Here is a 14,489-nt window from a genome sequence, read left to right as displayed (position 1 = left end):
GGGGACGAGGGCGAGAGGCCCTGGGGGAGCAGAGATAGTGATGACGGCAGGCAGGCAAGGGGAGGGAGGAAGGCACATCTCCCAGACACCTTGCTAGCATGGCATGGCACACATGGCATGGCACAGCACAGTGTCACAGAGCAGCGGCACCCATCACAGGCACAGCATGGCCCCAGGGCACAAGTGTAGGGTGCTGGTCCAGGGGCCAGCCCTAGCAGAGGGGCTTGGACACCTCCCATCGTGCTGTCGGGGGAGCAGCCCCAGCACCCGCAGCCCTTCCCTGCCATCACCCGCTCCAGCTGCACAGAGCCCAGCAGCCCCCTGGCTTCCAGCGCCATTTTGCTCTGTTGCCATGGAAACGCTCATGTCAAAAATCCCTCCGGCTGCTGCTGCCGCAGTGAAGGGATGCTCATGGAGCCATGAAGCAATGCTCAGGCAGGAATGCAGGCATTACCCCCTCTCACACATGCCCTGCGGTGGGTGCAGACCCCCTGCCCCAGGGGAAGACCCTCTGTTCCCCGATGGCCAAATCCTGCACCACAGGGTGGCTGCAGGCAGCAGGTGCACTGAAGGGGGAATTGAGAGGAAGTGAGGGGGGCAGCAGGACCCTTGGCTGGGGTGCTCAGGGGGCTGCACCCCTGCCCTGCCAGCTCGGGCCAGGTGCTGGTAAACAGGAACTCTGCTGCTCTGGAGAGCGAAGCCGCTGCATTATTCATCAGCCGGCAGCCTGGCTCTCCTCCGCCGCCATTGTCAGCTCATTCCTCCTGTCTCTGCCGGCAGCTGGTGCAGCTGCCAAGCGCCCGCCTGGCCCCAGGCGCAGAGACAGTCCTGGGGAGGGAATCCAGGGCTCCGGCATGGGATGGGGTGACCCCAGCCCACGAGTGCATGGGGCCGGACAGGACAGGGATGCTTGACAGCAGGTTCCTCCATCAGCCATGCACCCCGCTGGGTCGGAAGGACCCAGGCGTCCCCGTCACTCTGCACCCAGCTGCTGTCACAACAATGTGGGGCTTTGTGGCCTGCAGGGTCCCTGTGTGGGGGCAGGTGGTGGCGGTGCCACCAGGTCCCCGAGGATAGAGCCACCACACCCAAACCCCAGCCGACAGCCACCCCCAGCATCAGCAGCCGCCAGAGCAGGCAGAAACTGGGGGTCTGTGGAGCTATTGATTTCTGGGAGGACAGCTGCCCCTGCCCATACAGCCCCACAGGTGCTCATGTGGGTCCTTCTGCAGTAGCCGGTGTGGCTGCTGCCCCAGAGCACCCCACGGCGACAGGCAGGTGCCAGCACAGCACCAGCAGCATCATCCCCTCATCCGCAGTAGTTCCTCTCCTGCACTGCGAGGGACATCCCTAAACAGGTCTGCTGCCTAAATCCTCTGGATCTGTAAGAAATCTCAGCAGGTGTCTCAGCCCTGGGGACTGGGGAGGCAGGGGGAGGAGGAGGAGGAAGGCTGCACCCACCGGGCAGCATGTGTGGGGCAGCCACAGGTGAAACCCCAGGCACAGCCATGCTGCAGAACCAGCACCCAGCCAAGCTCTCACCCGTCAAGGGCTTTTCACACGTAGAGGCTGAGAGGAATTAAGACAAATCACCTAAAGGTGTGAATCCCTGCCTGCAAATGCGTTAAATCCCAAGCGGATATGCTTGTTCAGGAGCAAAGTGGCTTTAACTGGTCATGTCTTAATCTGCCCTGGCTTAGGCTTGGCATGCTCCCGCACAGAGGGCAGGGCTGCCCAGGGCAATGGGGACAGCGTGATGGGTGACTTGGGTGGCACTGGCTGCGCAAGCAGGGATGGCACAGCTTCTCTGGGGGGCATGAAGGATGAATGCAGTGGCACAGTGACAGTGAGGGACGTCTCTGACCCTGCTGTGCTGTGTCCCCGAACAGCCACATTAATGCCCAGGCTGGGGACACATCTGCCACCGCACTGAAGCCAGGAGGAGCAGGCTGGGACTGGCACTGCCAGACTTTCCTCCACAGAGTGTCTGGCAGCCCAGTATCCCCATGCGATCAGGACTTGGTAACTCAGCCCCTTCCCACAGGGGTGCCGCAAGGAGCAGAGCGGGAGCCGTGTCCCCGCAGCATCCCCCTTCCCAGGTGGGACTGAGACCAAAGCAAGATAACAAGGGAGATGTTTTGCTGACTGTGCTGGGCCAGCCCTGGCCATGGAGCAAGGATCTCCATCGGGAACTTTCGAAAGGCATGAGGCTGTTTGGGACCTCATTCTATGGCAGGTCAAGCAGAGAGCTTTCCAGGGAGATTAAGGGCAAGTAAGGAATAAGTAAAGAATAACTTTCCCCAAGCTGCCTCTCCTTTGGCTCACCTCTCCCCCTTCCCATCCTGACTCCCCTCGGCTCTTTCTTCTTCCTTCTGACGCAAATACCACGAAAACTCACGCGCCCAAATGGAGCCGCTGAGATGGGAAGCCGTGGCTGGAAAGCCTTCTCTCTGCTTGCCTCTGCTTCTACATCTCACATTTTCTGGCACCTGGGATCAGTTGGATTTGTTACAGGGCAAGAAGAGGGGAAAATATTCAATACAAAAGGTTAAGGAAAAAAATCTCACTGCTGGCTGGGAACACCCAGAGGATAGTCGTCTGTGTGTGGCCCACAGACCCTTAGCTGGTGCATCGTGTCTGCCCATGCACCCAGACCCCTCTATCCCCTGTGTCAGGGTCTATCCAGGGTGACACGCTGTTTTTTCCTGTCAGTCCTACCCTAAAGCTCTCATGTCCCCTGACAAAGCCTGTGGCCAGGTGCTCACAGTGACAAATGGCAGCACAGCCAGCTGCTGCCACGGGCCGTGGCAATCGATGGCTGCCGACCACCATCTGCCCCAGCTGTGCCCATGCTTTGCCTTGATCCTCACTGGTTGACAGGAGCTTCATGGCAAAATTCGTTGGGCTCTCATCTGTGGCCTGGGAGCAATTCCCAGCTGGTGCTCAGGGGTGTGACAGAGCAGCTTTTCATGAAACCAGGCAAAACTTGTTTGTTTTTTTCTGCAAGGCCCTCCTGGATGCCTGGTACCTGCCAGCCCAGACCCACCCTCCCATGTCCCTGCAGCCCCCCAAGACCAGGCTCTGCAGGAAGGTGAACAGGGCAGCACCCTGCCTGCATCAGGGGAACCTGCTCCCCAACACAAGGAGCCCCGGGCTCCACACGGAGGGGACACAGCCCACACATGCCAAGCATCCGGCTTCACTGCCAAAGGTGACCACGGGATAAGCACACAGCTCAGAAAGGGGAGCCTAGGGGCTTAGGAAGGATTAGCAAGAGACGGGAAGATGGAGGACCGGAGCACTAGCGTGCCGAGGGGCTGGCAGGAGCTGGGTCTCGTCAGGCAGCACATGCCACCGGCCAGGGCTCTGCACGTCACCGCCTGGCCCTGGCGCCCACTATCTGGAGTTCCAACTATCCACTTGTCGCTTCTCTCCTTTAAAAGGCATCTGAGCACTCGCTGTTATCAGGCAGGGCAGATAGCACTGTCGCGCCTGCGATAAACAGGTTTACGGACATCCCACTTGTCCTTGCAAGCAGCAATGGATTGTCCCCATCGTCCCTGCGACCTCTTCCCAAGGGCCCGTGGCTGCCAGTCCGCCCAGGGCCAGTGAGCATCCCAGCAGGCTGTGCACGGACCTGAGGATGCAGATACTTGGTGTGGAGCACGTGAACCTCCACCAAGCAGGCGTGCTGCCTCCATGAGGTGCCTGAAAAGCAGTGGTCTAACAAAAAAAATGGCAGCAAACCAGCTGGAGCACCCTCTCAAACCCACGGTGACGGGGCTGCAGCCAGGTGCAGAGGTGGTTGGTGCTGGCAGCTCTCTCCCTGCTTTTCTGGGATAAAGAAAGGGTGGCCCGAAGGATGGGCTGCACCCAGAGCCGGGCTTTGGTGGCAAAGTTCAGTTCCTGGCTGTTTGAGGCACCACAGGGAGGTTTGTCACTGAGCTCTCCGCATCCCATGGCCTCTCTCAGACACCCTGTGGCCATACAGAAGTCCAGCTGGCCATGGTGCAATACAGTTTTGGGTGCTGGCATCGCGGCAAGACAAGCGCACACAGCAGCTGCCTGGTTTTCATTGTCTGTGCTCCATGTGCACACCACCTCCAGGACTCAACTCTTGGTGAGCTTCTGGGGCAGGGATGGGGCTGGACACATAAAATCCAGCGCCTTGTGGATGCTGTGACATTCCCACGGCACCACCTGCTCCTTCAGCAGCAGAAGGGGAAAGACCCACCTGTTAGACCCCGGTCCCCACTGGACATTATGGGTATCTTCCTGGGATGCAGAGAAACACGTGTGCGAAGACGCCAAGCCTGGCTCCATGTCCCCACGCTCCCCTCTTGTGTGTCCTGTTCCGGGGCAGCCAAACCGAGGCAGCAGCAACTGCTCAGATGGAAAATCTCCAAACAAGCGTGACCCGGCTGAAACCCTCCAGCAAGGACCTGTAAATCTGCTCGCTGTGACGCTGCCAGCATCCCACAGAGCACGGGATCCAGGTGGAGAGTCCCCGTGCAGGCGGGAGGGGAGGAAGCTGTCCGCAGAAAGATGCGGAATTTATGTTACTCACGCTCGCTCCAGGAATGCAGTGAATGAACTCGTAAAGCCCAAGGCAGGAATCAAGCGTGCTCTGGTCCTGACCTTACCTGACTTTCTTCCAGACTGGAGAGGAGATGGGAACAAGCCCTTGGCCCCACAGCCCATCTGAATTTACCGTGTGCCTTTTCTTGCAATGGCTTTCCCCTCCTGAGAGCCTACACAGATGAAATATTGTAACCTGAGGCCAAGTCTTCCACCAGGTTTCAAAGCTGCCCAAGCAGGGCAAAACCCTTCTGTTCAGCCCCCAGGAAAGGGGAGAGCAGTGGGGACACAGGGGACACGGGGGACCACTGGCCTCCTCCCTCGGGGAGGGCACTAAAGACCACACATGCTCAAGACATGTTCATATCTTGAAGATGGGGATCACAGCAGATCCCATCACCACTGGCTCTTATAGGCTCCTCTAGAAACGTAGTGAGTAAAAGGCACATTTACAGGGCGAAAAAAACCCAAAACCAAACAAACAACACAAACCTAAACCAAAATGAAATAATAAAAAACCCCAAACAAACAAAACCAACAAATCAATGGAGCTGTAGCAAGCCAGCTAGAGTGGACTGTCATGCCTTCCTTGGCTTGCCTTCCTGCAGCCATCTCTCATTTCTCCCCCTTAACACTGCTGCCAATGCTTATTTCAAGCTAAAGGTGCTTTTAAGCCTGTGCTGCCGTGATGGATCAAGAAAACCAGAAGAGATGGAGGGTCCAGTTTCTGTAACTGTATCGAAATTCTTCCTCCTCCTGCCAGTCAAAATCTGCCAGAAGATTTTATTCTTGATCTTCTCTTGAATCCCCCAGGCTTGCACACCTCCCATGGCACTACTCAGCCCAGTGGTGCCTGTGCCATCATTTGAGCAGGTTATCTGCCCCCTCCCCTCCTCCGCTGTACCTCCTACCCCGGTGGTGGAAATCGGCTCCACCATGACGCAAACTGACCATCTGAGAAAGACTCACAGGCTTCCCAAGGTCTGGCTTGTGTAACGCTCGCACCGAGAGCCAGAGCCCACAGCAGAGCTGGCACGGGCTCCAAATTTCCATTTCAAAGGAAATCTCAGCGTGTATTTTGCTTCACAGCTCTACAGTAGCATCCTAGTTACAGCCCACCTCCCACAGCAGAAATGCGAGTTTTATAATTATTGGGTTTGGTCATGCTTTGCTTTTTTCCACTTTATTTCAACAGTCCTACTGCAGACAGTGTGCTGCCATCATGTTACAGCACCAGAGATCACAGGGAGCTGCTGCTGACAAGCCAGTAAAACGCAAAAAGCAAAGGAAAAAAACAAAACAAAACAACAAATTTCCAAGTTAATTAAAAAAAACCAAAACTGTAACAAAAATATGTTGACCAAATTATTGCAGGAATGTTTTGATTTTTGTTTTATTTTTAAAAGACTTTCCTGACCAGCTCCCTGCTACTCTTGAGCCAGTAAAAGTAGAAGCACCATATCGCGTCTGGAGGCCAGCACGCCCCATCCACGTGAGCTCAAAGCTCAGCCTTCTCCCGTGTCTGCTCCCACGTCTGCGAAGAAAAGCAAGTGAAGGAGGGGGATGCCAGGGACACACGGCTAAGGGAAAAATACCCAAATGCATGTGGCAAAACTTACTCCGGTCTGGAGATGGGTGAGGTAGCAATCCCTGCTGGGCGCAGGCAGGCACTTCCAAACACCAGGCTCTGCGCTGCAGAGCTAACACGCCCCAGCGCCAGCACAGCGTCTCTCACTGCAACTCCCATCAGAATTTGTCCCCTACAATCTCCAGGGCTCTTTAGGAGGTGAAAGGGACATTGGAAACAGGACACTGCCCCAGCTGTATGAACCTTTTCTTTGTTAATTTTTACAAGGCTTTAGAGCCAGAGAGTGAATAATCAAAGGCAATTCCTGCAGCAACAGCACATCAGCGTATGAACGTGGTTGTGGAAGGCAGGTTGGTACAGGAGAGGCTTAGTGACAGCAGCTGACTTAAGAGTGACAGCTCAGGTAGGTCAGTGGTGGGACCTACTATTCACTCTGCACTTCCCAAGAGGCTGCATTTTCCTTTGGTTGCTAAAGGTTTCTTCCAACCTCCCCTCCCAAGCTGGTATGAACATAAACCAGTGAACCACAAAGGAGTGAGTCTGCTACCGCGCACCGAAAGACGGCATCTGTGTGAAAGGACACGCGAGGGATCCTTCAAAGTCAGGGCAGCACAGGATTTTCCCTCTCCTTGCCTGGACACACTCCCAGAGCAATCTTTGGAGCTGCTCCAAGAAAGCTTTTAAGTGGCTGGAAACTGCGGGGCTGGCACCCCCAGGTGGTTACTGAGCTCCTGGTGCAGCCTGCACAGTTTCTGAGTCTCAGCAAGAGCTGGATGGAGCGCATTGTCCTCAGTGTGCAGGGACTTCAGAGCTGCTCCAGAGCCCAGGCAGAGCTCGTCCCTCTGCTACAGCTGAGGCAGCAGCTCCAAATCCCGCTGCAGAGGGGCTGAGGCCAATTTGGACACAATTTTTTTCCACGTGATATCTTCAGATTTCATTTTGCAACAGGAAGGAATCCCTAGGAGACCTTCCCTGTGTTACAAAACCCTCCTGCAGTCAGCAATATTTCTTATGCACATGGGGGTTAGTCCCACAGGTTGATGGAGGAGCAGTAAAACTGCCAGTGGTCTTTGGTGCAGTCCTGCACCACTGCATGCAGCCTGGAGGGTTTCTGTGTAGTGAACCTGGTGCCCTTCCTATGCAGCATGTCCTTCAGGAATGGCTGTGCCCCCCGGCCTTTAAGTTATGGGTAAGGAAAGGTGACCAGCAGTGTAGGATACACTTACAACACCTGCTAAATTGCACAGCTACTCACAGCACAGAGTAAATCTTACCACTTCCAAGCAGCGAACAAGACCAAACATTGAGCCTGCTTTGCTTATCCCAGTAAGGAGTGAACACACAAGTGCAGAAGTACTGAAATGTCAGAAGGTTGGCCACTCACCCCCAGGGATTTCATTCTGCTACATGCCAGAGTCATGTCCCTGTGCAGCAAGACGCAGGAGCCACCACGGACAAAAGGCTCATTCAGAGCTCTGGCGCTGCATCTGCTGCTGCAGTTAAAAGGAGGAGGAGGAGGGAGGGAGTCACAGCCTGAAGTGCTGGAAGTGTCCAAACCATGTATGAGGGGAATCAAGCTGTGAATGACTCTTGCCCTGCACAACGTAACGGCACAGGCAGCAGAGGGACGTGCCGCAGTTATGCAAACACTTGGTAGCAGAACACGCTCTGGGGTGCGAGGGCAGGAGCGCCGTGGGGTACGTGCCAGCTTGATGGCTCCCCCGGCGCGGTGCAGCTATTGCAGAAGAGACAAAAAGCAGATGTTTCACAAAAGCTCACTTTCCAGGTTTATTAAGTAAAGTTAACTGAATTGTTTTCATTTTGTGGGGATTCCTTTCCGTCTAACCCGGGTGGGGGTTAGCAGAGTTGCACAGAATCATGGTTGGACTGTGATAACCCAAATACAACTTTGGCTCATCTCACCGCTGACACATATGGAATGACTTGGGGGTTATTACATGCTGTGTCTGCTTGAGGCAGGTACATGTACAGATCAGCACAAGTTGCAAATGATAGTTTACATCCTTTCAAAACAGAGCAGGGCATTCAGCAAATGCACTGCAATGAGAAGACATATGAAAAAGAAATTATACAGACTTGCAAATACATAAGAAGTTCAAGAGATGCAAGAAACCTCAAACACAAGAAATGTCAAGGGGGGAAAAAACCACTTAATTTCAGACACAATGTGTTTGAATGAAAACCCAGCTGTAATTTAAATTCCCTTCAAAATGGGAAACATACAGTAACGCAATTAAAGAGAAACCAGGTCTTGTCCTGGGAGAGGTGTGTCCAAAAACATTGATGCTCAAACAGGTTCAGAGTTCTAAGCAAAATGTCCCTGGGCATTGGTGTACTTGACTCTTGGAGCCAGAGCAAAGCAATTCATTACACTTGCTGGACTGCTGGGCCTACTGCTGGGTCTCGGTAGCACAACAGCATGTAGGATTCCAGATGTCAGAGAGAAGGCAGCACGGACACTGCTGGTTACTGGGAGAAACGCCACAGGCCAGATCTCCCCGGTATTGACTAGAGTAAGGACACCTAATCCTGGCAGCCTGGCCTCCACTGCACACAACGTTAGTGTAATGTTCTGCAAGGTTCTTCAGTTCTTAGCTCACTCCTTTCTCAGCCTGAGTTGTTTCTGTCTTGTGCACGAGCACAACCGGCCATGCGAAATGATCCAAAAATCATAAGGGACAGGACCAAAGAAAACTGGCTGAACCTGGGGCTGCCTTTCAGCTCCTGTTTCCAAATATCAGTTAAAGGTTGGAAATTTATCTACAAAAGGAATAATATAAATGAAATAAAAAATGGCACCGTCCACAAAATTAAAAAAAAAAAAAAAAAGAAAAGAAAAATCTTACAACACAGCCTCGTAAAAACGGCTTTGCAACAAGAGCTTAGTCACAAAATGAAGGGTTCTAGCTCTTCATACACTGGAAGAGGAAACAAAGCTAAAAAGTACTAGTCCACATTCTCTTAATAAGTTAAACTTACTTTCCCTCCCCCTGTCTACAAAAGGGGTAGAAGCAAAGGGGAAAAGAGGCTACCAAAAATTAAAAAAAACAAAACAAAAACAGAAAGAAAAACAAGAAGAAAAAAAGAAAAGAAAGGAGAGAGAAGGAGAGAGAGCACGCGCAAGAGAGAGAGCAGTCTGTGGTCAGAGGCTCAGAGCAGGGCTGAGTTCCTTTTAAGGGTCTAAAAGATGCAAAACGGTTCCTCAAAAGTTCCCTCTCTTCAACAGTTAGTTCAATGCTGTAGCCATAGAAACTCAAGTATATATTGGAGGAGAGATTCTTTCAGACAGATCCACCGTCACCCAGAGAGCTGCTTGGCGTGTGTTAATCCTCGATGATTATGGGTTCATCGTTCATGGGCTGGCGGAGCTGCACTGCCTGGATGGGCCGGAGGATAATAGGCTTGTAAGGGCGTCTGGCGGCTCGCTTGGCTTCAGAGGAGGAAAGCAGCTTGCGGATTTTCCTGCAGACAGGGGGGAAGAAAGGAACTGGTTACAGAGCCCAGATGCTCAGGCATTGGAGGTTTCTCCGTTTCCCCACGTGAAAGCAGGCCTGCACACACAGAGGCTGCTCACTAATGGGATGGGCTGACAATGTTTATTTTGGCAATGTCTTCCCTGAGGAACTTTTTGTTTTCTGATTTACAAACCCACCAATGAAGAGGAAATTGCATTTTCTGTTCCAGAATCCTTCCCCTGCAGAGCAGAAGGCATTCTGGCCCAGTCTCGTAGGACCTGGGTTTACTGCTGTAAATGTAACACGTAAAACAGTTCTGACAGCCAGTTTCCACATCGCTAATTTATTTTGATGCACGTGGACACATCGGTTGGACACGCTACAGGCAGTTTTGTGGGAGTTTACAAAGCCAAGTTACAACCAAAGCTCTTCTGGCAGCGTTGGCCACTTTCCCGCCTGCTAATCCATCTCTGTCAGAGCTCCCCGCTGTTCCCAGCCCCGCGCAGGGGCGCACAGCTGCTTCTCCAAAAGAAGCCCCTCAAAGCGGCGTTTGGTCTCCCATGGAGCTGCCTCAAGGCAGAGCTGCCGCCGGGGAGCTCCACTATGGCCACTAACCAGTGAATCAGTCCTGGAGCTTCCCCCCACCACTGGGAACGCTCACGGGGTGCCTCCCCCTCTTAATTCTCCCACACTGCGTGTGCCCAAACCCAAAAATGGGTAATATTCACATCTTGCATTTGTTAGGAGTCCTGCCTTAACCATTTCTCTTACTGCGAGACACATGACACTGTGCTAGAGGAAGGGCAGCCAAATGGCTGTACAGTCCACAACTCAACAGGCTGACTCTAAAAGATAACTTTTACATTTTTGGTTAATCAACATTGTTTGGGCCCAATTTTTCATTTTAAAAAGTAAAGGGGGAAAAAAAAAAAAGAAGCAGGAAGAGACAAGAGACATTAATAGAAGAAACTGTTCAAAGTATGCCCTCCTCCCCCCTAAAATTTACCTTCCCACCACCAGCACTGACAAAGACCAACCAACAACTTCAGCTGAAGATTTTGAATCAGCTCTGGTGAGATTGGGTCATCTCGTTTTTTTTTTCCCACTGAGCACAACAAGCCTGCTACACAGAGCTCACAGAGACACGTCTTTTGTTCTCTTAGTGTCCCCATTTCTACAGAGTCTTCTAAAGCTGAAGGGGCTCAGTGGGCAGAGGAGAGACCATGGTAGAAAAGTGGTGGTGGGGAGAAAAATAAAATCTCGATGTGATGATTTTTCCAAGGCTCACTTAGCTGAAGATGAGCTTCTTACACTATGCACGTGTGCTCCATTAGACACGCTGCCAGCAGAAATGCGCCTTGAAGCAGTTCTAGATTCTGATCAGGTCACTCACTGCCTGCACTTGCATAAATTATAAATGCCAAGTTCCTTACTGTGAGGCTTGAATTCAAAAACTTACTCCTTTCAATCGACAAACTCTTCAAGCTGTTCCCTCCAAGCTATCCAGTTTTCTAGGACCATTCTCAAGAGTGCCACACAAAAAGGGGGAGGAGGGGGAGCGTAAAACTTCAGGCAAACCTACTTTCTGTGACTGAAAACACAGCCTGACCCTCAGCTGGAGGATGATATGCAGATACTGCCGCTAGATTGATTGCCATGGAGCCAACACAAAGCTCAAATTGTTTCAGAGCTCACAAACAAGCCTTACATTCTTGACACTGGAACGCAGCAGATGGTTCAGGGAAAAGTTAGAGGTGAAATGCCCGACAGAAAACCCGTGCCGCTTACAATGCTACATCGCTCAGGCTTCCCCGCTTGTCAGCAGGCTGCCAAACTTCGCCTTTCAGCACTCATCAGGCAGCTAAGCAGCAAGGCTGGCAGACAAAGAAGCCCCTTCTTTTTTTTTTTTTTTTTTTTAATGGAAGAGATAAGGTCTTACCAAGCTGATGTCTATCTCTGTGCTACGATTTCTGTGTTAGAGCTGTGCTGGTTGCTGTGGGACTGATCTCGCCTGCCTGGGTCAGTGGTTCCGTACGAGCAGACGATTCTGTGCCCTTACAGTAAGCTGTTCTCACGACCAACGTGGCACTTGATGAATATTCTCACTGTTCCACACAGATCAGAGGGCAGGATCTTGTCGCAGCACTGAGACATGACTACCACGGAGCTGCAGTATTTCTTGTGGGTCGGATGATAAAGATGCCAAGAAGTGTTTTGCAGATGCAGGGTTATGAAGTAAGCCTGAGTATCTAAGGACTGAATTAGTGACTGTATATATATACCCTGCATGCACAATGGCACATGAATTTGCCAGAGCTGCACATCTGTAACAGGATCCCAGTACATCTTTACCAGAGCAACATGATAACAGGAATAAGGAAACTGCTTCCCCTGAAAACTAAATTCTTCTCTCACTTTAGTTTCAATTATAAAAGGGATGCCACTGCTTACTTTCACAGCATCTTGCAGGAACAGAAAAGGAGAAGGGAAAGACGAGGTAAAGATGTGAGCTGGTGTGAAATGCACAGTTGCATTAAACGTGTCCATAGGAATAAGTCTGACAAGGAAATTAATTTCACGTTTCTTCTATGTTCTAATGGGGGGCTTTCCTGCACTGAAACCTGATGATCCAATAGATCAACAGTAAGTAATTCAAACATCACCAGTCTCAATTTGTCTGTGCACTTCTTGATGAGCAAATGACTACTCAAGAGTGGCACCAAATTTAGTAGTACCAGAAGGGACAAAGTACTCAAAACTCCTGGCCTCCTTTGGTCACTCAAGGGCTCCCATGTCCATCTCGACTGGGTACTGGGGGGAAAGGCAAGTGCTTCTCTGCTTGCTGGCACAGCCCGAAGACAGGGAGCACCTCTGCTTGCTCAGAGGGCTGAAGAGCAGGGCTGTGGCTCTGCCCTGACCTTCCTCAAGGTTACCCAGGAGAGAGGCATCAAGCTGTTGGAGGAAACCACACAAGCAGATGTCTCTACCTTCCTGACCGCACCTAGGAGCCGTCCTCCCTAGGAGTAACACAGTACTGGGAACACCAAACAAAAGCTTTGCTTTAGGGATCAGGCCACACAGCTCCCATTGCTCTGTCTGCAGCCTGTAAACAGAGTTTCAAGTGAAACTCATGCAAGGAAAGTTTCTTTTACTACTTTTGTCCCGTGGGCAGACTAACAAGAAGGACTAGCAGAAGCAGTACCACTGAAGGAAGAAGATGGACACTGCAGGGCTAAATCTCACCGCTACTGGTGACAAATATAAATAGTAAAGAAATGAGGCAACCCAGCCCCTGGAAACCCTGTGTATCCCTTACATGTTTCAGTACCCAGACACAGGAGGAGACATTCTGAAAGGTAACACAAGAGACTTGAGGGCAGGAGGGCATGCAGAGGTCTATGTACAGGAGGTCTGTTCCTCAGCATCAGCCCTGCACCAAGAGGCCTCCACCCTGTCCCTGAGACTCTGCAGTGGGACCTCCAAAGGCACCTATGGGTCTGAACCAGGGGGACTCCCCACCTCAGCCTTCCTCCCCTTATTGCCCATTTCTGCCAGGAACTGCTCTGGAAGAAGAATCTGCTTTCTCTGGAATGCAACTACATGATCAAGCACATCAGACATGATTAGGTATGTCACAGCTTCTACCCACTTTATTGCCAGCAGTGGTGCCTGTATACAGTCTGTAGCAACAGATCTGCTGAAGAGATCCTTGTCGAACCACAAAATCAGCGCTGCAGCACCCAACAAGGAACACAAACCAAAAAAACCTCCCCTTAAATCCTCTGAAAAGACCAAGATTCCTACCTGGTTTCTTCAGTGGCCATGTAAAAAACATCGTCTGGTGCATCAATCCAGTTCATCCTCCTCCTTTTCACTGGAGGCATGGATCCACCACGAATTAATCGGACTTTTGTTGGGTATGATTTCCCATTGAGCAGCAAGTTTCGGCTTGGTCCCTAACATGATATATAAAAAAATACAATTATGGACTGCAACAAACCTGTGGTAGCATGTGATAAGCACTCAAAGGAAAAGAGAATTGAAGTTTTCATATCAGTGGTTCAGTTTCTGGTAAATATACCCCCTCTTGCTCATGACTGAACACAGAATTCACATAGAAGCAATTGTCCACAAGCAGTAGAAGTCAGGCATCTTTCAAAATGCAATAGGACAGCAATACTCCAGCGACAGAACAGATAACAAATGGAAGGCATTAACAATAATCTGGTGCTTGTGTCTGAAAGATGACATCAAGTTTGAAAGACTGAGCAGAAGACTTAGATTTCAGTTACTACCATAAATCTAGAGCAACTCTATTGATTTCAGGGAAGGAAATGTAGCTACACAGCAAATCACAAATAAAAATCAGAATTTACAGTTATTCTGTGGTACCAAACTTAATCATATTATTTTTCTTCCAAGAAGGTTAATATTTAATGATATATTAAATACGTTATTAAAAACAAAAGTAGAACTACAAAGCTTAGCAGCTTTCATCATAAAATCCTTTTAGCATTTAACACCACAGATTTCCCATATACAACACACTTGCTTTGCAAATCAACACAGGTCTAATTTTCCAGACCCACGGCAGCCCCCTTCCACTCAGCTGCAAGAACATGAGCTGTTATTATTAAGAGAGGTGCAGATGCAAGGGAGCAAAGGATTAAGCTTCTCAAATGCAGCTGTCCTTGATCATTTGGAGTCCAGTTCTGCTGCCCCTCTTCCTGCTGATCAGCACACTGAGAAATCCCACTGGAATCAGTAACACTGGACAAGTCAGGAAAGATGCACAATAAGGGCCCAGAAAATTTAATACGAATAAATTAAAGCTGGTCAGAAAACAC

General features: G+C 50.9%; 1 protein-coding gene across 9 annotated transcripts in view; it reads right to left on the bottom strand.

The window, feature by feature from the left end:
• Positions 1–7,929: 7,929 nt before the first annotated feature.
• MTA1 (metastasis associated 1) overlaps positions 7,930–14,489 on the bottom strand; it is an 82,852-nt gene continuing 76,292 nt past the window's right edge. For 8 of the 9 annotated variants that reach the window (XR_010474304.1, XR_010474305.1, XM_065072273.1 and 5 more), the window contains 2 exons: positions 13,447–13,598; positions 7,930–9,649 (listed from right to left, as the gene is read on the bottom strand). Coding sequence is in view for 7 of the 9 variants with exons in the window: in XM_065072273.1 (XP_064928345.1) it covers positions 9,511–9,649; positions 13,447–13,598 (291 nt within the window). In the remaining 2 variants the exon portion in view is untranslated. Of the gene's footprint in view, positions 9,650–13,445; positions 13,599–14,489 lie in introns of those variants that run through there. The other variant, XM_065072275.1, reaches the window with a different exon arrangement.

This window comes from Columba livia, chromosome 8 (assembly GCF_036013475.1).
Source record: "Columba livia isolate bColLiv1 breed racing homer chromosome 8, bColLiv1.pat.W.v2, whole genome shotgun sequence".
NCBI classification, from domain to species: Eukaryota; Metazoa; Chordata; class Aves; order Columbiformes; family Columbidae; genus Columba; species Columba livia.
This window is presented reverse-complemented; position numbering and strand designations above follow the sequence as displayed.